The sequence below is a fragment of the Lemur catta genome, chromosome 11, assembly GCF_020740605.2.
Source record: "Lemur catta isolate mLemCat1 chromosome 11, mLemCat1.pri, whole genome shotgun sequence".
Lineage (NCBI taxonomy): Eukaryota > Metazoa > Chordata > Mammalia > Primates > Lemuridae > Lemur > Lemur catta.
In genome coordinates, this window is record NC_059138.1 from 12,949,195 (window position 1) to 12,974,323 (window position 25,129).

Genomic DNA, 25,129 nt, shown 5'->3' on the forward strand with positions numbered 1-25,129 from the left:
ATCCATCCACCTTTGCCTCCCAGAGTGCTAGGATTACAGGCATGAGCCACCATGCCCGGCCCAGGATTTTTAATATTCAAATTAATAAAGTAAAAAATATTGCAGGGTTTGGGGAGTGGAGAGGAGTAAAGTTCATGCTCTCATGGAGCTTGCATTCTGGTGGATGAAGCAATGTGTAACTATTTCAGTTCCTGACAAGTGTTAGCTGGGGAAGAAGACTAGGAGGATGGGGAGATGCTACTTGCATTCAAGCAACTAATGAGGTCATCGTAGCTGCTTCCTATTCTTTTTTTTTTTGAGACAGAGTCTCCCTCTGTTGCTCCGGGTAGAGTACAGTGATGTCATTTATAGCTCACAGCAACCTCAAAACTCCTGGGCTCAAGTGATCCTCATGTCTTAGCCTCCTGAGTAGCTGGGACTACAGGCACGTGCCATGATGCCCAGCTAATTTTTCTATTTTCGGTAGAGACGAGGTCTCACTCTTGCTCAGGCTGGTGCTTCCTATTCATTAAAATGGTTCTGGCAGGATGTCTTGGCAAAAGTTTGTTTGAACGGTATTTCCTTAAAGCTGCAAAACTATATGCTTTAAAGAAAAAAAAAACAAGTAATTTTAATTTCTTAACATCTATAAAGAAGAATTTTTCCTTCTGTATGGTTACCCTAAAATATATTGATAGTTCATACAAGAAAGACAGAATTCTTTGCCTTAAATCCTTTAAATGTTTTATCATTTGATGCTGTTAGACACATTTTTTTACTGCTAACACATTAAGACCTTTGAAGGTTGAACAGAAATATGAAAAAGAATCAATGCTTGTGCATTTTAAATCAGTGGGAAAATAGCATTTAATTTACTGATTATGAATAGTTACTGTAGTTTTTAAAAGTGTGCTTACTGGTACATCCATATCAGAAATCTAGGCTGGGTGCGATGGCTCACGCCTGTAATCCTAGCACTCTGGGAGGCCAAGGCGGGTGGATCGCTCGAGGTCAGGAGTTTGAGACTAGCCTGAGCAAGAGTGAGACCTCGTCTCTACTAAAAGTAGAAAGAAATTATCTGGCCAACTGAAATATATATAGAAAAAAATTAGCTGGGCATGGTGGTACATTCCTGTAGTCCCAGCTACCCAGGAGGCTGAGGCAGTAGGATCGCTTGAGCCCAGGAGTCTGAGGTTGCTGTGAGCTAGGCTGACACCACGGCACTCTAGCCCGGGCAACAAAGCGAGACTCTGTCTCAAAAAAAAAAAAAAAAACAAAGAAATCTGCAAGGATGTAGTCCAAAGAAAAATACAGAAATAAACACACTGTGTATTTCTCTAGGAACCTTGGCTTAGTGGCAGGCAATTAAGATAAAAAGTCACTTGGGCATATGGAACAGGGAGCTAAGAGAATTCTCAATCTGTCTTTATTTGTAGCCCTCACCTGGTGCAGACCCCGTCAGAGCCTTTAACCCCGACATTTCTTCCTCAGCAGGACCTTGGCTTCCAACCCTCGAATGGGTTTAAGGTACTTGGTTTTTACTTGTTTGGTGGGTGAATCATATAAAGGTGGGAAAGTGTCCTTTGCTACAAGTGTATATGTTTGTTGTTTGAATGAATGAATTGCTCCTGCAAAACTTGGATCAAGATTCAAAGGCAGACATCTAATGGTTCTCTTTCCCAGAGTTTACGTGTATAAGGCACTTCATTGTTTCTGGAGTTCAGCCACACACAATCTCATTTAAGCAGATCTGCATAGCAACCTTGTGAGAGAGATACTAGTATCTCTATTTTACAGATGATAAAACTGGAACTCACAGAGCAAAGGTGACTTGTCTGTTAGTTACAGTTAGAAAGTTAAAAGGTTTCTGTGGGAATCAAACAAACTGTGTGTCACCGTCAACCTAGCCAGGTGGGGGCAAGACTCTTCCTAGATCTGCCTGCTAGCTTTGGCTTTTGTGCAGGCGGGTCTGCCTGGACTCCACAGGCGCTTCCAAGTCCTCTGTCCCTGCACTGCTTTCAGGGCATTAGGCAAGGAACTTGCCAGGTCACCGGACTAAATCGGACACCAAAGGGGACCTTTCTTTGCCCATAATCATAATGTTTTGCTAGCCTTAAATTGGCCTGAGCAGACAGGCCCACTGCCTCTCTGGTTCGTTACTGCAGTGAGCTGCCAGATGTGGAAAGCCTAAGCCTGCTGGTCCCACCTGCAGTCAGAACCCTGGCAATGATCCTTCATGGCATTAGGGGGCGTACATATCGATGCACCATGCTTTAAATGTTTCCTGTTTCACACTTACGTATTTTTAAAATTTTTTAGTTGTTAGAGCTCAATAACCAGCATCCGGAATATGTCCAAATAAGTGAGCATTTTAGAGCTTCCATGAAAAATTTCAAGATTGAAAAGATAAAGAAGATCCAGAATCCAGAGCTCTTGGCTAATTTTATGAGGTTGGTAGTCACATGATCAGATTTCCTTATAGAAAACTGGTAGAGATTAGTTAAGATCTGTCCTTTAAGATTTATATTCACTGGTTTGTTTTAGTAGTCAACAGTTTCTTCAGGCTCTAGTTGTTTTTTCATTGTATAAACTTGAGCTTCTCTCTTTCAACTTTTACAATTTTGCAATTCAATGATTTCATGTGTCTATCATTTAAAAGTTTTCCTAAGTTTATTATTTTATGGCTGCTGCCTTAAAGTTAGTAGATCCATTCTAAAAACTGCTGGAATCAACTTTAAAATGATTAGACTTTAATTGGGATTAATGTTACTAACTAGAGTGAAGGAAGGAAGTTCTCGGTGTTAAGTCTCCCATTTCCTATATTAGGAAGAAACAGCAGATGCAGAAGAAAGACGAAAAACTCCTATTTTATGCAACAAGGCACACCCATGTGGAGTCTATCTGTGCGAAGAATTTTAACTGGACCGTCCATGAAACTCATGAACCCAAATATGGAACAGGTTTGTGCTGGAAGAGAGAAGCCTAACTAGTCATAACTCAGGCTTAATACACACTTCTGTTATGAGGTATATGTAGTTATTTTGTATTAACCAGTAGTAGTCGTGGAAGGAAAAGAAGCTCACAGTTTCTTAAATGTCCAAATTAGAGTGGTTCAACTGACTTCAGGCTTGATTGCTGGACCTTAGTTCTGCTCCTGTCTTCTGTTTTTTTGGGGGGAGTGACCAGAGTCTCATACAGGTTTGTAAACTACTCCATCTATTGGCCACATTGTCTACTGTTACTACTCAGTTCTGGCTATGGCTCTACCTGATCCAGGCCCAGGCTTGCGAAGCCATTGGACGTAGCCTTCAAATGTTGCCACAGATGAGTTCTAATTAAAGATGGGAAGAAGAGGCCTGTCCCCATCTCAGGCGTCACTGGGTCACCTGGGGCCTGATGGATCACAGGTCTGCCCACACACAGAGTCTTTATAGCTATTTCTTTTTGCTCCTAAGCTCCTGCATCCAATTCTTTAAAACAAACAAACAAACAAACAAACAAAAGCCAAAGAATCACCCATCTTTAGGGAACCAGAAATAGTTTATCACAGTTTCAAAGTGGGCTCAACTCATACAACTAAGATTAAATTCACACACAACTGCAAAAAGCAAGAAGTCAACCAGTGAGTCAGCAAGTATTTTTGAGTGTCTTCTATACTGTAGACACCGAGGTCACAGTAGTGAACAAGTGAGACATGGCCACAAACAAATTATTTATATAAATAATTAAATGATTGCAAGTGTGGGGCTGCTGCAGGCGCTGTGGCCGCCTAACCTGGCTATAGAGATGTTCTCAAGGAAAGGCGTATAGTAGCATTCACCTGCCTAGTAGAATCAGCGTGTAGAGAGTACGTGATGAGTGGTACAAGATATAGCCATACAGTAAAGAGTTTAGACTTGACTGCAAGGGCATGGGAAGCTCATGAAAGGTTTCAAGCTGGGGAGTGACTTGATGAGAATTTCATAAGTTTATTAAGTTTAAATGCATCACTGAAACTTACCTAGAAATGTTTAGAGGAAGTGTAATAGCCGTCTTGAGTGACGTATAACACGGGTGAAATTTAAACCCATCGGTTTCTCATGGGTCTATCCTATGTCAGAACTCAAACATTTATCCTAAAAAATGGAATATGTTATATATATGTTTCCAGTCTTTGGTCATAGCTAGTTTTGGCAGTGACACGTATGGGTGCTGTTAGGTATGCGTGTCACTGCCAAAACTAGCTGTGGCCAAAGACTGGGAACGATGCATCAACTGTCTTGAAAAGCTTTGTCAGGGTCAATTCCTTGCCCATGCTACACCCCTGCCTTTGACCTTTTCCAAGACCTTCCCATCGGTAGTGAATGACTTTTGTTCCTTAAAATGTACACAATATAAAGTGGCCTCTGCTCTGAGTTATCTTTGGCTCATGGGTTCCAACTCGGTTCATTCAACTCATCCTGCATGAGTTGCATAGATGGGCCACTGTATCTGTCATCACCACTTGCTTATTTACCCTGATGGCTCACCCCATCAGTGTGAGCCCTGCACTGTATTATGAACATTTTTTGAAGTCCAAAGGAAAGTTTATGCATATCAGTAAGATATTGATATGCTTAGTTCATGCCCTTCATCTGATTATGTGTAAATAATCTTATAAACTAGATACCCTCTTTTATAATAATTCTTAACCTTTTTTGTGATTATTTCTAGGAAATTACTTCGCAAAAGATGCCTTCTATTCACACAAAAATTGCCCGTATGATGCCAGACACATCATTATGTTTGTAGCCCGCGTCCTGGTTGGAAATTTTACTAAAGGAGAGAAGATGTACACAAGCCCTTCACTGCCATACGACAGCTATGTGGACTTTACTTTCAATCCCTCCGTTTTTGTCATATTTGAGAAAGACCAGATTTACCCAGAATATGTGATTGAATATACTGAAACAGACAAAGCCTGCGTGATCAGTTAGAACTGATGAATACAGTGTCCTAAGGATGCCATAACCATTCTATTCTCTTACATAACCAAATTTTCACAGATAGTAAACTTTTATATTTCCTTGCCCTGTTATCTGGTGTCTTAGATCAGTGATTCCCAAACTTTGTTACACATTGGAATCATCTGGGAATGTATCTGGGAAGCTTTAAAAAATTCCAGTGCCCAGGTTGTACCCCGTGCCAATTAAATTACTATTTCTGAGGGTGGGTGGTATTTTTTAAAGCTCTGCTGATGATTCCAATGTGTTGGAAAGTTTGCATTGTTTTAGATGTAACTGATAAAGGCTGATTTCTAGATTTTCTATAATTGCAGCTACATGCCTCCCATCTACTCATTTAGTGTACAGTGTGGCGTGGTTTTTTGTTTTGGTTAAATTGAAAGAAAATTAATTTGGGAAATTTGACAGAAATCTAACAATGCCTATTGAAATAAGGACATAAGAAATGTCTTTCATCCTTGAATGAAAGATTGTGAAAAACTGGGGAGAAAATGTTTGGGCACATGCTAGGGAAAAAAAGTGGAAAGTGAAATTTAAATGTTGTTGCAGACATGGCTGCAGTACTATACCTTATCTTTGTGATGAAACTGATTTGGGTCACACATTTCTTTATTGCTACAATTATTTGTGGGACAAACTCCATCCAGGTTGACTCCTTCCGGAATGCCACATGTGGCTCAGAGAGAAGCAACCAACTAGAGTTAGTTGCCCATTTGGGCTCTTTATATAATTATGGCAAAGTTGACATTTTGTTGTAATTGATGTGATTACAGAGAAGGCTTTTATCAGGTCAGGCTTTCATGAAATTGTCTGTATTTTGAGGGAATAGAATTGCAGTAACCAAATTCACACAAGCATAACTGATAAATACTAGTGCTTTTATAGTTGTTCGCTGCAGCAGATGAGCCTCACCAAGAAATTAGTAGCATTGCCATCCCTACTGAAGGACGGGCCTCCTAAGGAGATGAGATTTGATTCCGGTTGAGGATAGAATCAGAACTAAGAGAACAATGTCCCAAACCTTGTGCCTACTAAATATCTTTTATTTAATATAACGGATTTCTAAATGTAGCAGATCGTATGGAATTGTAGTACAGGTTTTAGAGCAGGGGAGGTGCTTGGACCAATATCTCTTTCCTTATAATGAATCAGCTTTTTTCTTCCAGTTTTCCTTTTTTAACATTCCTTACCAGTCGTCAACATTTCCTGTTATAGTTCCTTCCAGCAGATACATCACAGTTTATTAATTAGCATTAGAGTTGATTTTATATTAGTCAGATTTTGGACCAGTACAAAGATCTCCACAATTCTTGGTTTAAAGGGCTCTACCAGTAACAAATGTATACAGATTTTTTTAGAGTAGGGTTACCTTCTGGGAGCCTTGCCACAAATGGTTATTCTCATTCACATATTTTTTCATGGTATCATCCATTTTGGAGTGTTCATTTCCTGACCTTGACCCTCACATTGTAGAGGTGCATTCTATCCAACTCTTTCCAGCTGCCTGTCAGACACTTGTAGGTGGATATTTCACAGACATCATCATTAAGCACCTGTAGGTGGATATTTCACAGACATCATTGACTTTACACATCTGAGACAAAACTCTCAATCTGCCTCCCTCACACGTATCATTACCTATATTCTGTATATAGGTAAATGGTGCCACCATCCACCCATCCGCTCAAGCAGAAATCCAGAAGTCACCCTTAATTCCTTGCTGTCCCTCCCAATACACATCTAAGCAGTTCCCAAATCCACTTTTACCTCTTAAATGTCTCTGTTACCTTCTAAGTTGTTCTTCTACACAAGCCACTCTGGCTTTCTTTCTGCCATGTGGCTCCTATTTTCACCTAGTTCAGTGGTTCTCAATTAGCACCTTTGCCTTTTTTTTTTAAGGACAAATATAAATACGTCTTCTTTATTATCCTCCAACTCCACTTCAGAGGTAATATGCTCTACCTACGCACAATTTTAGAATTAAGTTAAAAATTAAATAAAACTAATGTTAACATAAAAGGGAAAGAAAAGGCATGTATATATAACTTGGGGACAACTATCCTAGAAGACCTAATGAAGTAGTCAGATGTTTACACCTAGTTATAATCAATAAATTTGAACTTAAAAGAAGGTAGGAGATCAGAAACTAGTTTGTGCAAAGAAGCATGAGAAAATGAAAAAACAGAGATATGAGTGGACATCAGAATAAAAACTAGGGATATAACAACTTACTTGCATATGATAATATTTATTTGTATATGATAAGAGACAGAACGAAGTTACCTTAATTGAAATAAAGATAGTATGCAAGAAGATTTACAGATTGCCGAAGTGGAGAAAATGAGGAAATATTATGTTCTTTCTTGCAGACGAGCTGTCGTCATACACGAATGTCTAGTGAGACATTCAAAATTCGTATAGGGTGCAAAATGATATCTTATTGTGAGGAACTGTCCAATGTATTGCAAGATGTTCAGATACTTGGCTCTCACATACTAAATGCCAGTAGCACCCCCGTCCCCACCCCCAATCATGGTGACAACCACAAACACTGTCAGACCTATTCATCCTTTGTAGAGCAGATATTTTGTAACATCCTCTTTGCTGTCCTGAGATGATTCATAGATGCTACAATCTACATGAATTGCTTTAAAAATCAATTTAATGCCCTAACTCTGTTATAATAGAGAAATAGAAGGCAAGAAATTTGTAATGAAAATAAAATGAATTTCAATATGTAAATGCACAGGCATGACTATGCCATATAAGACATGAAATAGATTGTTTACTCTTACTTATAATGAATAGGTTTGGATTTAAGAGCCGATCAGAGGCTTTCTCCTGTGAAGAAGTACAGGAATAGGAAAGGTTAGAGGTACGGGGGACACTAGAATGAAAACTAGTTGTTAGGATAAATCAGAACATACCATATACCTTGTCTGTATATGGCAAAGGAAATAAGAAAATTTCCTTACTTGAAATAAGAATAGTAGGACAAAACAAATTACAGGTTGTCTCAGAGGAAACGAATGAATTAAACTCTCTCAGACAAGCTGTAGGGTCCTACATAAATGTCCAGCAGGACATTAGAAAGTCGTACGGGGTTCAGAATAATTCTTCGTTGTGTGGGATAGACCCCTCTTCAGGACATCTCTTGTCCCTGCCTGCATCCGCTCAATGCCGGTAATAGTCCTCCACTATAATGAGACCACCAACAACCCACCAATCTCCTAAATACCACAGGGAGAACCACTGACCTAGTTGATGTGTACCACCCTCAGATTAGGCCAACTGTTATCTGCGAAGAAATAGGAAAGCTTAGACCTTTGTTTCCTTTACTTTATGCCTTACTTTGTTCATTTTAAGTGTCTATCCAACTTGAAATTTTCTGCTGTGTGCATTGGAACGTAAGCTCCCCAAGGACCAAATCTATCTTGTTCACTGTGCCACGCCTGATGCCCAGCCTAGCTGATCTGTTGGCTAAGTCTGTTGAATAAATTGCCCTGCCTGATGCCCAGCCTAGCTGATCCCTTGGCTAATTCTGCTGAATAAATTAAGCTCAACTATGTATATTTCAGTTGAGTTGTATTGCTTCTTGTTCTTCAGCTGAATTTGAACCTTCTAATAAAAAGAAAGAATGAATTTTGTTCTGCCTCCTTTATTTGCTCTATTTCTAGGTATCTCCAAAAAGATCATCAACTGCAGACACCAGTGTGTTCAGCAGGGATAGGATGATGTGTTTCCCCCATCCGGCTTTATCATTCCAAGGTTCCATGACCAAGTAGTCTTTTAAGCAGAGCGCCAGGGCACGGCAGGGTGGTGGTGACGGAGATGCCCACAGTCGGTTGGCACATCTTTTGTCTGGGGACTCGGGTAGGGAAGGGCTGGAAGTTGAAGCTGCTCACACCTTTCTTCCTCTGGTCCCATGGGTGGAAAGAGGGTCAGGCTAAGGCACAAAAATTAAAAATGTAAATAGTTATCAGCAGAATTATCCCATCAGCCAGTCCTTCAAAAGGCCTTCTTGACTCAATTGTTCTTTTTAATCACAAAGGTTTGGGTGGAGAGAGAGTGAGGGGAGAAGGAGAGGGAAAAGGAGAGAGAGCAGAGCTGCATGTGGCAGCAGGCAGACTTGATAAAGTGAAGGTAAAACGGCTTTTGATGTGGACCTCAACATACTAATAAATAACGTGAGGTATAGCAAACCCGAGGGGTGCCAAGGCATTCCCATTCGAATACACGAAAATGCTATCAAACCAAGATATTTGAGGTTTTGGTTATTTTTTCTATGTGTTTATTTTGTCTTAATGCTCCCAAGAAAACCTGCCATTATCCGGTTTCTAGGGTGACCCCTCAGTCCAGCATTTGGTGGGAGCAAAGCTAGATAGCAGCCACTTCCCAGTCTTCCCTTAGCTACTGTAAAGATAACGACCATGAAAGGCGACGCTTAGTTGAGGACTAAGTGTGTGGCTAGGGCCACCAGAGCCATTTCTGGGACATGGCTTGGAAAGGGTGCAGGGGATAACAGGCAGGTTTCATTTAGGGGGTTAAGAACAGAGTGGATGAATTTATAACAGTGATAACAGTGTATGTCCCTGGAGTGACTTGTTCAAAAGCTTGTGCCACAGCCATGTGCCTGAGCGGCCATCAGCTTGAGAATGAGCTTCAGAATCCAAGTGGGAGAACATGTCAGAACTTTCTAGGAACTGCTTGAGTCCTAAAAGCTCCAGTCCTAAAATACCCCAGTTTCAACCTCCTATTGCTCTTTTCCATTCCTTTGTGAACCTGCCTGACATCTAATATCTCCCTATTCTTCCTGAAACTCCACATTTCTCAACCTGGGATCTTTCCTTTTTCCCCTCTACACCCTTCCCGATGAAAGGGCTCATTTATTCCCAGACCTCAGGTATCACACGCTTCTGATTTCAGGCTCTATACCTCCGCTAAGGAGTCAAATAACTTGCACAGGGTGTCATGGCTAATGAGTAACAGAACCAAGACTATGAACTCCGGAGCCCAGCTGCAGAGCCCGCAGGTTCAGCACATGTCTGTGGGGACAGTCACCTCTCCACTCCCCTCCCTGCCAGTACCCTGTGGACTCCTGCATAACTCCTGGTCTCTCCTCCACTCTGGCTCAGCCTTCCTCTCCACTCTAAATCCCCACCCACTCTTCCTTCAGCATTCGTCACGGACAGGGCAACCAACGCCCCTAGACTTACATGCTTTTAGCCTCTTCATCATCTCACTATTCCAGGCATCCACACCCATTACTCTACTGTCATCAGTCACACTTGCTCCAGAACTGCTCCTTCTGAAATCTTTTTTTTTTTTTTTTTCTTAAGAGACAGAGTCTTGCTCTATTACTCAGGCTGGAGTGCAGTGGTATCATCATAGCTAACTGCACCTCGAACTCCAGGGTCCAAGCGACCTTCCCACCTCAGCCTCCCAAGGAGCTGGGACTACAGGTGCACCTCACCACACCCAGCATTTTTTTTTTTAGAGACAGGGTCTTGCTACATTGCCCAGGCTTGTCTCAAACTCCTGGGCTCAAGTGATCCTCCCTCCTTGGCCTCCCAAAGTGCTAGGATTACCCGTGTGAGCCACCCCACCAGGCTTCTTTCCAAAATCTTGAACTTCTCTATTCTACCTGTGACCACAGCCTGCCTTTTACTGTCTTGCATCTGCTACATCTACTTTCTCCTCTCACATTCAGCCCTTCTCGTCTTCACTCCTCCCTTATCTAGCCTCAGCCCCTGACCGTTCTTTCAATTAACACTTTCAATCACCCAGAACCTTGGACTTTAAGTCTCATCCACTTGGCAAAACCTAAAAGTGGACTAATCAAATTCTGTCCCTACACATTGAGAGAATTTCTCACATTTTAGGGAGAATTGCAGTGCTGTTTGGATGAATGCCACTACAAATCCGTGGCCTTTGACGGTGGCAAGGTCCCCCCATGCCCATTGGATCGGTCCTGCCTGTCAGCATTCTCCCACCTCAAACCTGTCTGGTCCCCTGAAGTGATTCCCCCTACCCATCCTGGCTCTTACACTTAAAAAGACAAAACAAAACTTATTGGGAGGAATCTTTTCTAGTCCTTGATCTTAAGGCTACAAACTTGTCTTTACACATTCTCATCCTTGCCTCCTTTCCTCTTGTCTGAGTGGACGAGGTGTCTCTCCTGCCTGGGGTTAAGTCCTCCACTGTGTCCCTTTCTCTCCCACTGCTTTGCGGACCTCCTCCACCAAATTACCATTCTTCTTTCCTATATTTTCAGCTTTCCTTCCTATTGGCTCTTTCTACTCAGCATCTAACTATGCTCGTCTTTCCTATAATATTATAACATACCTCCCTGCGTCTTGTGTCTTCCTCTAATTATCATTTTATCATCACCTTACTGATTTTAAAAAGTAGCCTGTAATCCCTGGACTTTTCCATTCTTCATCTTTTTTTTAACCTACAGAAATCTGCCTTTCCTCATTATCCCTCTGCCAAGGTCATCAATGGCCTTGTAGGACAACTCCTCCCTGTAGTCTTTAACACATTAACTGCCATGTGAGTTGTATTTAACTCACGCTAGTTTTGAGCCCGGGACCTCGTGAAGCATATGTAACTCACACGTCTCTTTACCTTGGGAGCCGAGTGGTGTGCAGGCAACTCCTGGTGCCATGTGGTAGCACACATGTTACGTGATGGGTGGCCCCCGGCAAAACCCTGCAGTTGGTTCATGATACTTGTTGACGTTCTCATTGTTACAATTAATATTGACAATTTAATTGCATATAACTCACGCACAGAAAACAATAAAAAATAAGAAATTTTTCATTAAATTAGAAAGGATCATTTTTGTTTTTGAAGTTTTTATTTTATTTTTGTAATAAAACACCAAAGCCCCAAGGAAAAAAGTTTTCTTTCTAGTGGGGCAGTCAATGTGTTAAGCATGCTAACCAGTGCCTCTTTGAAACTCTCCCCTCTGTGTGTCCAGGAATGACTCTCATTTTCCTCTAACCTCTCTTTATAAGTTATATCTTAGGCTGGCTTCCCTCAGAAGCAGACAGACAAGGATTGAATGCAAGCAGTTTATCTGGGAGGTAATCCCAAGAAACACTGGTAGAGGAGTGGGGAGGCAAAATGGGGAAAATAAGGAAGACAGTACAGGGTGTGCTGGTGAGCAGGTTGGGCACTGTCGTTCAGTTCCACCAAGGAACCTCTGGGAGACCATGGACTGTACCCTCCAAGTTGTCTCACCTGAGGAATAATGAGCTGGGATATTTATCTACTCTTGGGGAGGCAACACTTTTCCTGTGCCCTCTTAGGTTCAGTGTCTGGGGCCTGCAAATTCAGCTGACAATAGGACAAAAAAAACCAAGTTTATTCACATGCACATGGGAGTGTATAAAAGAAGCAACTCTCTAAACAGGTAAAGATGACGATTTCTATACCTAACTTGCCAGGGAAGAGGGAAAGGGGCAAAAAGCCTTCTGTGGAAAGAACAAATGGGTTTTCAGGGGAACAAATGGGAGATAAGAAGGGTTGTGACGGCTGGGCGCGGTGGCTCACGTACGCCTGTAATCCTAGCACTCTGGGAAGCTGAGGCGGGAGAATCGCTCGAGGTCAGGAGTTCAAGACCAGCCTGAACAAGAGTGAGACCCCGTCTCTACTAAAAAATAGAAAGAAATCAACTGGACAACTAAAAATATAGAAAAAATTAGCCAGGCATGGCAGCGCATGCCTGTAGTCCCAGCTACTTGGGAGGCTGAGGCAGGAGGATTGCTTGAGCCCAGGAGTTTGAGGTTGCTGTGAGCTAGCCTGATGCCACAGCACTCTAGCCTGGGCAACAGAGTGAGACTCTGTCTCAAAAAAAAAAAAAAGGATCAAAAAAAAAAAAAAAGAGAAGTTTGTGACAATGTTGTTTATGCAGGCGCTAGTGGTCTTCTCCATTTTTATTTTATGGCCATAAACCCCTAGAGAGGGGATGTATGGCTTCTGCTTTAGTGAAATAAAGGAAGCTCCAAGGCAGCTTCTTTCTGCATCTGTTGAATCTTAAGTATCTTTGGTTTAAAATAATCCTCATATCAACTATAGAGGTCTGAGTGGATCCCCACACTGCCATGTCCCCAACATTACTGGTTGAGGGCTCTTCCTGGAGGTGTTAACTCCTTGGTCATTCAGGCCTGCCTCTATTGCTGGCCTGCTCGCTCCTTCTGCTGGAAAAAGACCTTAGGCAGAGAGTCCAGGTACAGATGCTGAGTGCCAAGGGGACATAGGCCACCAACAGTTTCCTTCAGATTGTTTTCTTCTTCCACCTCCTTCTTTAATGTTGGTATCCCCAAGGTTCTGTCCTTCCACCTCTGCTTTTCATACTCTTCACTGTTGATAAGGTGACATTATCAACTCTCACAGTGTCAGTTACCTAATACTCTGATGTCATTCAAACCTATATCCTTTCCCTTCTCATCTCCCTTAAGGTCTAGACCTGAACATATAACACAACTATCTATTGAGCATCTCACCTGGGATTGTCCACTGCAAAATCAATACAACACAACAAAAATTGAGATTATAATCTCTCAAATCCTGCTTCTCTTCTGTTATTCCCTATATTGTCTTGCTTTCCTAGAAATCCATTATTTTTATTGCTGCCAGGGATTTTTCTAAAATACCTACCCTACAATATGGCCAGGCACTGTTTTAGGTGGTGAGGATACAGCAATGACCAAGAAAACAAGATTCCTGCTTTCATGAGACTGAGTTCTACAAGTAAATATATAAACAAACAAGAAAGAAGAAAACTATCAGTGATAAGTTCCATGCAGAGATGGGGAAGCTAGGGAGGTCAGGAAAGGCCTTGCTGAAAAGAAGACATTGAAGCTCAGGGCTGAGTGACACAGAGAAGACGTCCAAGCAAAGATCAGGGGGAAAGTCTTCTAGACAGAGGGAACATGTCACTCCCCAGCTGAAAATCCTGCAGTGGCTTCTCAAAGTCCTCAGGATATAAGTCCAAAATTCTTAGCATGACAGAGAAGGTCTTCGGCATCTGGCCAGTTGCCTTCCTCTCCAATGAGATGACCTTAATGCATTTAATGCTCACAAGCACCTTGTAAGATAGCACCCAGGCTGGCTGAGTTCCCCCAATGGTCTCATTCATCTTTGTACTGTCAGTGAATTAGCAGTTGGCTCAATAAATGTTCATTAAAGGAGCAAGGTGTTGGGCAAAAAACATAGATGCTTAACAGATGTACAGGTCTAGGCTGGTGCTGTTCAACAGAAATATAAGATAAACCACATCTGTAATTTAAAGTTTTCTCATAGCTACGTTAGGAAAGTAAAAGCAACAGATGAAATTGTCATAACATTTTATTTAACCAAATATATTCAAAATATTACCAGTTTAACATGGGATTCATATAAAATTATTAATGAGATATTTTATATATTTTTTTCATTCTCAATCCTCGAAATCCCCTGTGCGTATTTCACACTTACATCACCTCTCAGTTTGGACTAGCCACATTTTGCAAGTGCTAGTGGCCACCTCCTCAGAGACGTCCCCTGGCAACCACCTAAAGCAGCCCGGCCATTCACCTCCTACCACCTCCCCTATTTTCTCTTCTTGGCAGCGCCTACCGGTACTTCCAATTATCTTATTTGCTAGGGGGTCTTTTGCGATTCCCCACCACACAAGCCCCTCAAGTCCTGGGCTAACTTCGAACGGTGCCCGGCACGACCAGGCGCTCCGTAAATGCTGCCCCTGCCACGTCCAGCGCGCAACCGCAGGCCGGGGCCTCGCTCCCACCGCGGGGCGGCCCCTGGCCCTGCCTTCCCCAGGCCCGTCCCCGGGATGTCGGCTGGAAACCGTGGACGTGACGGGGAGGAGTCAGGCCGCCCCCTCCGCGCCGCGCGCGCAGGCCCGGCCACCGACCATGGCGGAGCCCACGGTGTGCTCCTTCCTCACCAAGGTGCTGTGCGCCAACGGCGGCCGCATGTTCCTGCAGGACCTGCGCGGCCACGTGGAGCTGTCGGAGGCCAGGCTGCGGGACGTGCTGCAGCGGGCCGGGCCCGACCGCTTCCTGCTGCAGGAGGTGGAGATGAAGGAGGGCCTCTGGGACGCCGAGGCCGAGGCGGCGGCCGGCGCGGGCGGCGCGGGCGGGAGCGGAGGCGCCTCGGCTTGGAGGGTGGTGGCCGTGTCCTCCGCGCGCCTCTGCGCCCGCTACCAGCGCGGCGAGTGCCGGGCCTGCGACCAGCTGCACCTCTGCCGCCGGCACATGCTGGGCAGGTGCCCCCACCGGGACTGCTGGTGAGGCGGCCGCGGGGCGGGCGGGGCGGCGGCGCGGGGCGCGCGGGCCTGGCCTCGGGCCGAGGGCGGGAGCGACGGGACAGGAAGGGGGACCGCGCGTCCGGGCCCCCCCGCCCCCAGCCATGGCGGAATGAGGCGGGAGGTCCCCTTAACCACCATCCGCCGCCAGAAACGCTGCTACCCCTGTCCCCGGATCCTCCACACCGCGGCCGGTTAAATCGGGGTTGGGACTTTTGGGTTCACTTACTCCAGTGGTCCTTTGGGGACATCTGAGGATCCCATGAGATCCATGGACCCTTTAAGGGGCAACTGCCTGTTTCCACATAACCACACGGTTCTCCCGAAGCGGGTCTGTGCCCTCTAGGTTTAACCACCCTGAGCTAGGCTGACCCCCGGGAAACTGAGGTCTGGATGGTGTGGGCGAGGTCTTGGGGCTGGTGACTGCCAGGCTGGGGTGTGAGGCTGCCTCCTGACCGTCTGCTGGGCTCCACATCGTCCTTGGCTGATTCTAGCCACCCGCCCCCCCCCACAAAGCGAGGCTGGGCTTGGGCTCTTTTTCACATTGGCAGACTGTGGGGCTGCACAGCTGTTCGGAGTAGAGAGCAGGCCAAGTGCAGCCACCTACAGCCAGACGCTCATGCTTGGTCAAGGCCGTGACTGGGGGAGGGGTGTCCTTGGCTTTAAGCAGCCTCACTGAAAATGACCCTGAGGGGAGTTGCTTCAACCCAGCTTTCTTATTATTTATCAGTGCCTATTAGGCTGTAGTATCCATGGCTTCTCAAAAATTGCTTAATTTCACATGTAAGTTGAAAGCTGCCCAAGGCAAGGAATTTGACAGTCTGGCCTTTCACCTGGGTTTCTGACCTAGAGCTCTGTTCTCCTAGGTCTACCTGTACCCTTTCCCATGATATCCACACGCCTGTCAACATCCAAGTGCTGAAAAACCACGGACTTTTTGGCCTCAATGAAGCCCAGCTTCGGATCTTGCTTTTGCAGAATGACCCCTGCCTTTTACCAGAGGTGAGTTACCAAAGAGTCACCCTCATATTGTCACATTCATTACAAGCATTGTTCCCTATGTACTTTTTTGGCTTTAATTGCTACATCAACATGATTCAGTTTCAAATACTTAAAAAGTACCTATTGCTGTTATGGAGAAATTATCATGTGTGTTTCAGTTTAGCAATACACAAAGAATTTTTTTATACACAATAGTAGGAATGCCAAGAGAAAATATTATAAGAACAACTATTAAAAGCAGAATTTGCTAATCTAGCACAAAGATTCTATCATAGACACTCCTACTTTGCCAGAAAAGGGTCAGAGAGAAGGGAGGATGTTGGGAAGACAGAGGGCAGTTCATAATTGTGGCCCAATTTTAACTGTAAGATATTTCAGGGTCTAGGAGGGAAAAAGTCACAAGGCTGGAGGTATGAGCTTTGGTGCAGATGGCAGAGGCCACCCTCGAGGCAGCAGAATCTGTACCCAGAAGGCAGTCCTGGAGTTGGTCTTAGGAGCCAGCAGGATTCTTCCTGACATCCATCTCCTTTTTCATTCCTTAAGCTCTGAAGCCAGGTCCGGTATGTCATGGTTGTGAGCCAAACGCATTCCAACCAGCTATGTTGCTGAAAGTAGATCCAAGCGGCAGCTGGTGCAGGTTCTTGGCAGGAAAGGTGAGGAGGATGGCAGCAGCTCTGAGGCTGGGTCCAGTCCTTTCTCTCTCAGAGAGAAGGCGTAATGCAACTGCCATTTGCCTTTTATTTTTATTTTTATTATTTTTTTTAGAGATGGGGTCTCTGTCACCCAGGCTAGAGTGCAGTGGTGCCATCATAGCTCACTGCAACCTCAAACTCCTGGGTTTAAGTGATCCTTCTGCCTCAGCTTCCCCAGTAGCTGAGACTACAGGCATGCACCACCACGCCCAGCTAACTTTTTTCTATCCTTTGTAGAGACAGGGGTCTTGCTGTGTTGCTCAGGCTGGTCTTGAACTCGTGTCCTCAAGCAATACTCCTGCCTCGGCCTCCCAAAGTGCTAGGATTACAGATGTGAGCCACTGTACCCAGCCTATATTTTAATATATGATAATTCAAGTCTCTATGCCCATTACTTTTTTTTTTCATTTTTTTTGATTAATCCTTGTTTCCTTTTTCAGATAAGCTTTAGAATTATTTAAATTTCTAAAACTATTTTATAGGAATTCTTTGAGGGGGGTAGGGATTGCATTAAAATTATGAATTCATTTTGGAAAATTGGCAGCACAATTAGAATGCTTTATTGTTTTAAACCAGGTCAGCGGTATCCAGTAGCATTCCCCACATTTTCGATTTGACTGATTACAGTCTTATTGTTTAACATCTTCTATTCCCTGAATTTTCTGTAAACAGTTAGATCTGGAGATTTGATCAAATTTAGGATTGATTTTACTAACAAGACTTTTTTCTTTCTTTTTATTGTGTGATGCATGTTAGAGTGACTAACCATCCCCATCTACCTGGGACTGAGGGGTGTCCTGGGCTGTCAGACTTCCATGGTCAAACCTGGACAGTTGTATTTCCTGTTGCAGCACATCAGGAGGCATGTAATGTCTTGTCATCTTTTTGTGCATGTGTGGTTAACACTGATGAGGGGTTTCAGGGTTGCCAGCCTGATCCATCATTAGAAAGCTCCCCATCAGTGTGATCTTGGTTCTGGGACAGACCCATTTTTCATTAGTTGTCCCAATGTAACTATTAATAGTGCTCCCTTGTACCCTAAAAGATGCTCTTGTCTGGATCACAAGTTATGTATTTGTGCTGCCTGTTGAGGTTGGTTTCCCTGAAAGCAGAACCTGTGGTAGAGACTCAGGTGCATGTGATTTATTGAGGGTGGGCTTTTTGGGAAAACCCGGTAAGGGAGAGAGGGAAGCAGGACATAAGGAAGGGAAAGCTACAAGCAAGGTAAAGTCCAGTCTTAACTTGATGCGTCGGGGGCTGTGGAACCAAAATTACACTGCAGAATTTTTCTAGCGTTGACGCAAGGGGGCCAGCCTTTTGTATCTGCACCTAAGGCCATAGTGGCCATAGGCTTTGGGGAGGAGGGCAGGTCAGCTGAGCATATAAGGTAAGAGAGGGGTGGCTGTGAGTCGGTAGCAGCCAGCACTCACAGCAGCTGGGGCATGCTCCGCCCTACCACACTCCCTGTCAGGCTTTCACCCCAAACTTTCAACAGCCATCGATGATCAGAGGATGCCATTTAATCTTCAGTTTAGCTAGAGAAGCTGTGGTATATTAGCTTCAAAGATACAGTGAAAACTAATATTTCAAATGTTGCCTCTTTCCTGTACCAGGTCTGTTTGCTCTACAACAAAGGCGAAGCCCTCTATGGATACTGCAACCTCAAGGATAAATGCAACAAGTTTCACGTGTGCAAATCCTTTGTCAGGGGAGAGTGCAAACTTCAGACCTGCAAACGATCCCATCAGCTCATTCATGCTGCAGCCTTGAAGTTGCTGCAGGACCAAGGACTGAATATTCCAAGTGTTGTTAATTTTCAGATAATCTCTACCTACAAGCACATGAAGTTGCACAAGATGCTTGAAAATAAAGGTAGGGGTATCAGAGGTAGACAAAACACTGTCAATGAAGGATATAGTTTTGAGATTCCTCACTGTAAAGAAATAAGAACAATGAGAACAGTCACATGAAAGTGAGTGTGGGGAAAAATCACTTCATATGTTAATTATGGCATTGTCCTTGGGAAAGCTTAGAGCAGTCACAATCTTAGGATATAGAACTGCGATTCTAATCAAAAGAGGGAAGGATTTCTTTTCATCACTCCACTGCCAGCAAATAGAATCTGCCCAAGTGTAGCTTCTTGGTAAGTTGGGATCAGGAAGTTGAAAGAACAATCTTAACAGGTTGGTTATGAAAAAGTGGAGAGAGATGGGCCCGTGACTGGAAAAGCAAGGGTAATGTAGGGATGGCTTCCTTTTATTAAATGGAATTAAACGTTTTTCTTTTTTAATTTTTTAAGTAATTTTAACCATATTACAGGACAATTTGGAAAATAGACTAGAAATAAAAATTGCCTATGCTTTTGCTCACTCCAGTCTACAATACTTATCAACATTTTTTAACAGGCCTTTCGATTCTGTTATATACAAATACTAATCCAGTTGTGCTCAAAGTACACTTTAGTACTTTACATTTTTACTTTATACAATATCATAAATATCTTCCCATATTACTGCATAGTCTTTTGAACATTTTAAAAAGTCTGCAAAGTGTGGTTGGGTGTTCTTTTAATTTTAATGCATTCATGTTCCTTATTCTATTAGATTTGTTTGTAGCTGAAAGTCAGTGGGTGGTGGGCTTAGGATTACTGTTGGGAAAACCAAATTACCAGAGGCAGAGTCTCTAAGATTTTAACATGGAGTTTTTATATGTTGAGATGTTAGTATCAGACTGAATCAGTTTGCAGATAGGGAGGTTCTGCATATACCAATGTTAGAGGCTGTCCAGGGAACCCTGAGTGGTGGCAGGGACCTTCTACTCTATGCTATGTCCAGGGCCTGTCGCTATCTTCATCTGGTCTTGTTTAGTGAGTCTCTCCTAACTATGAAATAGTGACTTTCTGCTTGCTATTGATATACACACATACATACATACATATATCTAAATCGCTCTCTCCATACACATATATGTATATATGCATACACATATATATTATATATATTTTATATATATATATATTTATATTTTTTAATCCAGAGGACATAAACTCCCCAAATCCAGGGTGTTGGGAGTCTTGTCTGAGATCTGGTTAGCTGGGCTATTGCTCCCAACATAAAATGAAACTTGGGGTGCCTTAGGAAAACTTATCCCTTTCTTCTTCTTTTTAGATAACTCAGCATCTCCCACTGAGCACGCACAGGGCCTTGAGAAACCAGGTGCACACGCAGCCCGGGCTGCAGCAGCCAGCCCTCTGGCTTCTGCCCCTGCTCAGGCAGCCAAGAAGCCCTCCCCAGGTAAACCTTAAAGAGGGTCAGTGAACTAACAAGAAGCTTGTCCAACTTGGAAGATCTGAAAACAAGCCTTCTTTTGAGCTTTAATTTGTAACCATTCATTCCTTTAATCATTTATTCATAGTGGTCATAATAATATCTACCTCACAGCGTGTTGTGAGAAGTAAAGAAGATGGGAAGGGAACAAATGTCAGACTTGGAGCATAATGTTGGGGATGGGTGGTTGGGGATGAGGTTGGACCTTGAGCTGGCAAAGGGAGGGGAAGGCTGGGTGCAGATGGGGTCAGTCCAGGGCAAGTCCTGGACATGGCAGCTTCGCCTGCAGTTCTGAGCGCTTGCCCCGGACTGGGCCGATAGAGCTTTTCAGGGGAGTTTTTCCTGACTTCTGTGGTCCAGCCAGTGGTTTTCTATGTGCCCATAAACACAGTTTACATAGTGGTAATCATAGAGTATGTACACTTTGTACACAATTTTTTTTTACTTAATGTTTGTTTCACAAGCATCTTTCCATATTTATTCACATTATCGTATATAATCTTTTTTCACACAGATACATTAATATATCATAGTTTATTTAACTACTTATTCTGGGATGTTTCAGTTCTTTCTAACAAAGTTTGAATATAATTCATTTCTTAAAATCTGTACAATATTGAATTTTTAAAGTTATTCTTTACATTTGCTTAGCTTATAGGTGCTAAATGACATTGTCTTCTGCGTTTTTAAAAATATATATGTGAGTGAGTAGTTTTCTGTGTATCTGCTTTCTGTATGTCTTTGTCATTTTATACATGGCCTTTTATTAATGGGGACCTTCTGTATGCAGATGTAGGTGGCCTTTAAGGAGGCTCCTTAATTTTCATAAAAGGATGTCAGCCATACTGTGCTCAGAGGATATCCAATTTCTGTAGATCCATCTCAGCCGACACTACAGAGCATATAACCTTCGGGTTCTCACCAGCGATTTCTACCTCACTGTCTCTACTTTTCATCTCTTATTGAACTTTTACCAAAGCCCGAATGCTATAGTTTGAAGGATGTGTGGTTTTTCCATTCCTCTAAATCGAACGCGTTCTTTCTATGGATCAGGATGGGCCACTGGAGGTCTGTCTACCTCGTCCATTTCGTGTGGACTCTCCCCTGTCTCCCTTCTCTCCTCCTCTCTGCTCTCCACCCACCCAGCTGTCCTCCTCAAGCTACACTGCAAGATTTTCTTCTTTGTTTTCTTCAAGGGGTACCACAAAGAAGCAGCTTTATGGAATCCTTTGCTGTGTTTATTGTAGTAATATTCCCAAATGTCATGGTGTAAAGTTGGTTTTTTTTTAATTTAACTGTTCTGCAGTAACACCACATTTGAGAAGTAGGGACAATGTAATGAGTTTTCATAAAGCTAAATTAACTTAGAAAAGTTTTTTTTAAAAATCATGAAATGCTATCTTTTGATTGGGGGGAATGCAAAAATGTCCTTTTTAAAGTGAGAAAATGCTGTGTTTTCTCCTAATGGACAACAGTCATGTAACTTGTGTTAATCTTTTTACTTTGGTTGTCAACAATAGTATTTCTGAAAGCCCTTATTTTCTGCATATTTTGTTTCTTTTTTTCTAGCTCTGATTTCTCCTGGTGCTAATTTCTTAAAAAAATATTTTTACATTTAATTATTATTGTTATTTACACTTTATTATTTTACTATGTATATTTTTGTAGTAAGCCATCTTAAATCCTTAATGGAAACAGAGCAGGGTATAAATGCATACCCCTTACATTGAGAAACTTGGTAGATGTTTACAGTTTTGTGTTCTTTTATATATCTTATAATTATGCTTTTATATATGAAGTTGTTGACCCTCTGTAATCTTGGTTGCAATATTTTATTCAATTCTATAATATTCCATTTTAATCTTAGTTATGTTGGTATTCATTCTGTAAAAATATTTTACATCATTATACCTGTCTCTCTTATTTTCATCTCAGGATGAACAGGATTCAGCTGTTAGAGAGTTTTCATCACATTACAGTTGGAGATGAGTTTTCTTTGGTAATTTATTGGTATTTATGAGGTAAAGCCACATGTCTATAGACTCCCCAAATTCAACATATCCTAAATTGAATTATTCATTTTCCTCCAGTCTTGTTCTTCCTTTTATTTCCTTATTTTTTAATGTCATTACCGTCTACCTAATGACATAAACCAAAAAAAACTGCAAATTTTCCTATACTGTTCTTTCTCCTTGTTCCCTGTATCAAATTGATTACCCAGCGGGAGAGGTTTTTTCCCCTCAAAAACCTCTCAATGTTTATCCCTCTCTGCCCTTTTCTTTCCATCCCCTACACAGCGCCTAGTTTCAAACCCTCATCACAGCCTGCGTGTATTCCAAGGATGCAGAACTCAGTGGTTTTCAAGTTGTGTTGTGGGAGTTGTTGTAGGAGGTGCCAGGTTTATTGTAGGAAGTGCCCTGTCCCACTTCAATGATGGTAGCCCTGTTTTAATTTTTAACATAATAGGATTTTGTGGATTTCACTGGTCTCCTGACCACTCTTCTCTTGCTTTCCACCTGGCTGCCTGGTTGGACGTTTGAAAACAGACCTAATGATATTGCTCTTTTTTTGGCTAAAACCTTCATTGATCCCCATCATGTAGGGTGGAAGTCACAAACTCAGATGCTTTCGAGGACCAGAAGGGTGAGTTGAAAGGATGAAGTGGATTGGATGCCAGAGGAATGGGACAAGGGAGGAAGTGCTGTGGCAATTGGTCCCATCTGAAAGGGGCACCTGCCTCTGGTTTCTGTGTGGGAAAGTGGGCCCAGTTTCTCATATTGTCCCATTTTTTAAAAAGAAGCTGGAAATCTAGATTTTTATGAGACATTCTCTGATTTTTATTAATAAATATTGACTTTTGACTTTTTGAGATGCAGGCCAATATTGTGTGTACTTGACCTGCTTCGAATTTTTGGGATGTGCCATTTTATCTTGTGATTCTCTGTATTTGTCAGTGATGTTCCCTCTTCACAAGTGCCTTTCCTTCTTCCTTCCTCCTGCTTCAAAACCTGCCAAAATTCGATTCTTCAAAATGCCAGATTGGCCTCTCCTGACCTCAAGAGAGGCAGCTCTTGCAGCGTTCTTAGAGTGCTGGCATCATACTTAGTACGTTGCATTGCAATGCTTTGTGTTTTTATCCGTTGGTTTTGAGCAAAAACATTATTTATTCTTGGTAATTCTAACACTTGGTAGTTAAGACATATTTTTTGCCATATAATGAATTAAACATTATTTGAATCTGTTTGAATCAATATATTGGTCTCCATTGTTCTTCCCTCACTTGTATTTTTCTAATATTCAAAAATCTTTTTTCCCCCTAAGGAATGTGTTATATAAGGTAATCATCTTTTTAGTGCTTAAATTTGAATTGTCTGGGTCTAAAATTAACTCTTTAAGGCTTATGTTTATGATACTAAATCTTTCCATTGAGTGTTTAAGTCTCTCCATTATTGTCATGTTTCTTGATTTCTTTCATTACACTTTGTTCTTATTTTTGTCTAGGTCTTATATATACCTTATTAAACCAGTTCTTTCTTGGGTGTTTTATATCTGTATTGCTACTCAGCATGGGAGTCTGTATCATTAGAAAACTTAATTTAAAAAATATTTATCTTTTGATGAATTGTCTTTGTTCTAACAGTTTTAGGTGGCCTATTTGTTTTTTTCCAACTATAAAATCATACTTGCAAAAATACCTGTTTTCTTAGGTATCTCTATTTTATTTTAGCATTTAGTAAAAATTGTGAAAAGTTCTTTTTATATTTCTTCATTAAATATGAAATTAATTGTTGGTTTTAAACAAATGTTCTTTATTCAGATAAGAGAAATAACATCTCTTCTTGTTTGTTAGAAGCTAAAGCCTTGATAAAAAGAATTGGTATCTTTTGATATAATCATATTTTTATCATTTAAATCACCTAATATGATTATACTTAAGGTTTTCATTATATTAAAACATCCTTAAATTCCTGAGATAAACTCTACCTGATTATGGCATATGTTCCTTTAATGTATTATTTTTCCTATTTGTTATACATCTATACATTCATAAATAAAATTCATTTATATTTTATGTGTGTGTATAGTAATTTCCTTTTTATTTTTACTGGCATGTAGTCAAGGTATAAATTTTATTCTAAGTATTCTTTGGAGTTTTCATAAATTGATTTGTAATGTCTCTCTTTTTTTTTTTTTTTTTTTTGAGGCAGGGTCTTGCTGGGCTGGGCTAGAGTGTAGTGGTGTCTGTGTCATCATAGCTCACTGCAGGTGATTCTCCTGCCTCAGCCTCCTGAGTAGCTGGGACTATAGGTGCATGCTAACACACACCCGGCCAATTTCTCTATTTTTTGTAGATACGGGGTCAGGCTGGTGATATGTTGCTCAGGCTGGTCTTGAACTTTTGGCCTAAGAGATCCTCCCCACTCAGCCTCCCAAAGTGCTAGGATTACTGCATGAGCCACTGCACCCGGCCTATAATGTCATTTTTATTTAAAAAATAATGTATTATTGAATTACTGTTATTATTTAGGAATATTTTTCTAAAATAATTTTTTGGAAAATATAATAATATATCATTGTAGAAATTTGGAGAATAGAGGAATGTATTAAGAAGGAAGTAATAAGCACCCATGATACCACTATATAAAGATATTCACTGTTAATACTTTAGGGTATTTTTTCCAGTCTTTTTTATGCATACATTCCTAAATATTGATGTTATACTAGACATACAATTTTATATTATGCTGTTCGGGATTGATATTATTTTGTAAGCATTTTTCTACGTAATTGAAAGTAATCACAATTACATTTGATGGTTCCATTGTATTTTTATGT

General features: G+C 41.8%; 2 protein-coding genes across 5 annotated transcripts in view; both read left to right on the plus strand.

Annotated features, from left to right (window-relative positions):
- The window catches only part of ZC3HAV1 (zinc finger CCCH-type containing, antiviral 1), a 45,248-nt gene extending 36,645 nt beyond the window's left edge, over positions 1–8,603 (plus strand). For all 4 annotated transcript variants that reach the window (XM_045565313.1, XM_045565315.1, XM_045565314.1 and 1 more), the window contains 4 exons: positions 1,416–1,506; positions 2,299–2,429; positions 2,806–2,939; positions 4,672–8,603. In XM_045565313.1, the coding sequence (XP_045421269.1) occupies positions 1,416–1,506; positions 2,299–2,429; positions 2,806–2,939; positions 4,672–4,934 (619 nt within the window). In that variant the 3' untranslated portion in view covers positions 4,935–8,603. The remainder of the gene's footprint in view (positions 1–1,415; positions 1,507–2,298; positions 2,430–2,805; positions 2,940–4,671) is intronic.
- Positions 8,604–14,873: 6,270 nt separating this feature from the next.
- On the plus strand, positions 14,874–24,365 carry ZC3HAV1L (zinc finger CCCH-type containing, antiviral 1 like). The gene is made up of 4 exons (XM_045565317.1): positions 14,874–15,255; positions 16,140–16,275; positions 18,581–18,839; positions 20,135–24,365. Exons 1-4 carry the CDS (start codon positions 14,882–14,884, stop codon positions 20,269–20,271), a joined length of 906 nt encoding a protein of 301 aa, XP_045421273.1. The 5' UTR covers positions 14,874–14,881; the 3' UTR covers positions 20,272–24,365.
- The last annotated feature ends 764 nt before the right edge of the window (positions 24,366–25,129 follow it).

What these genes read in the sequence shown, in the direction of transcription:
- ZC3HAV1L (XM_045565317.1), top strand. Translation starts at nt 14,882, where the DNA reads ATGGCGGAGCCCACGGTGTGCTCCTTCCTCACCAAGGTGCTGTGCGCC. An exon ending in ACCCCTGCCTTTTACCAGAG is followed by an intron (nt 16,276 to 18,580) that starts GTGAGTTACCAA and finishes TTCCTGTACCAG; the next exon opens with GTCTGTTTGCTCTACAACAA. An exon ending in CAAGATGCTTGAAAATAAAG is followed by an intron (nt 18,840 to 20,134) that starts GTAGGGGTATCA and finishes TCTTCTTTTTAG; the next exon opens with ATAACTCAGCATCTCCCACT.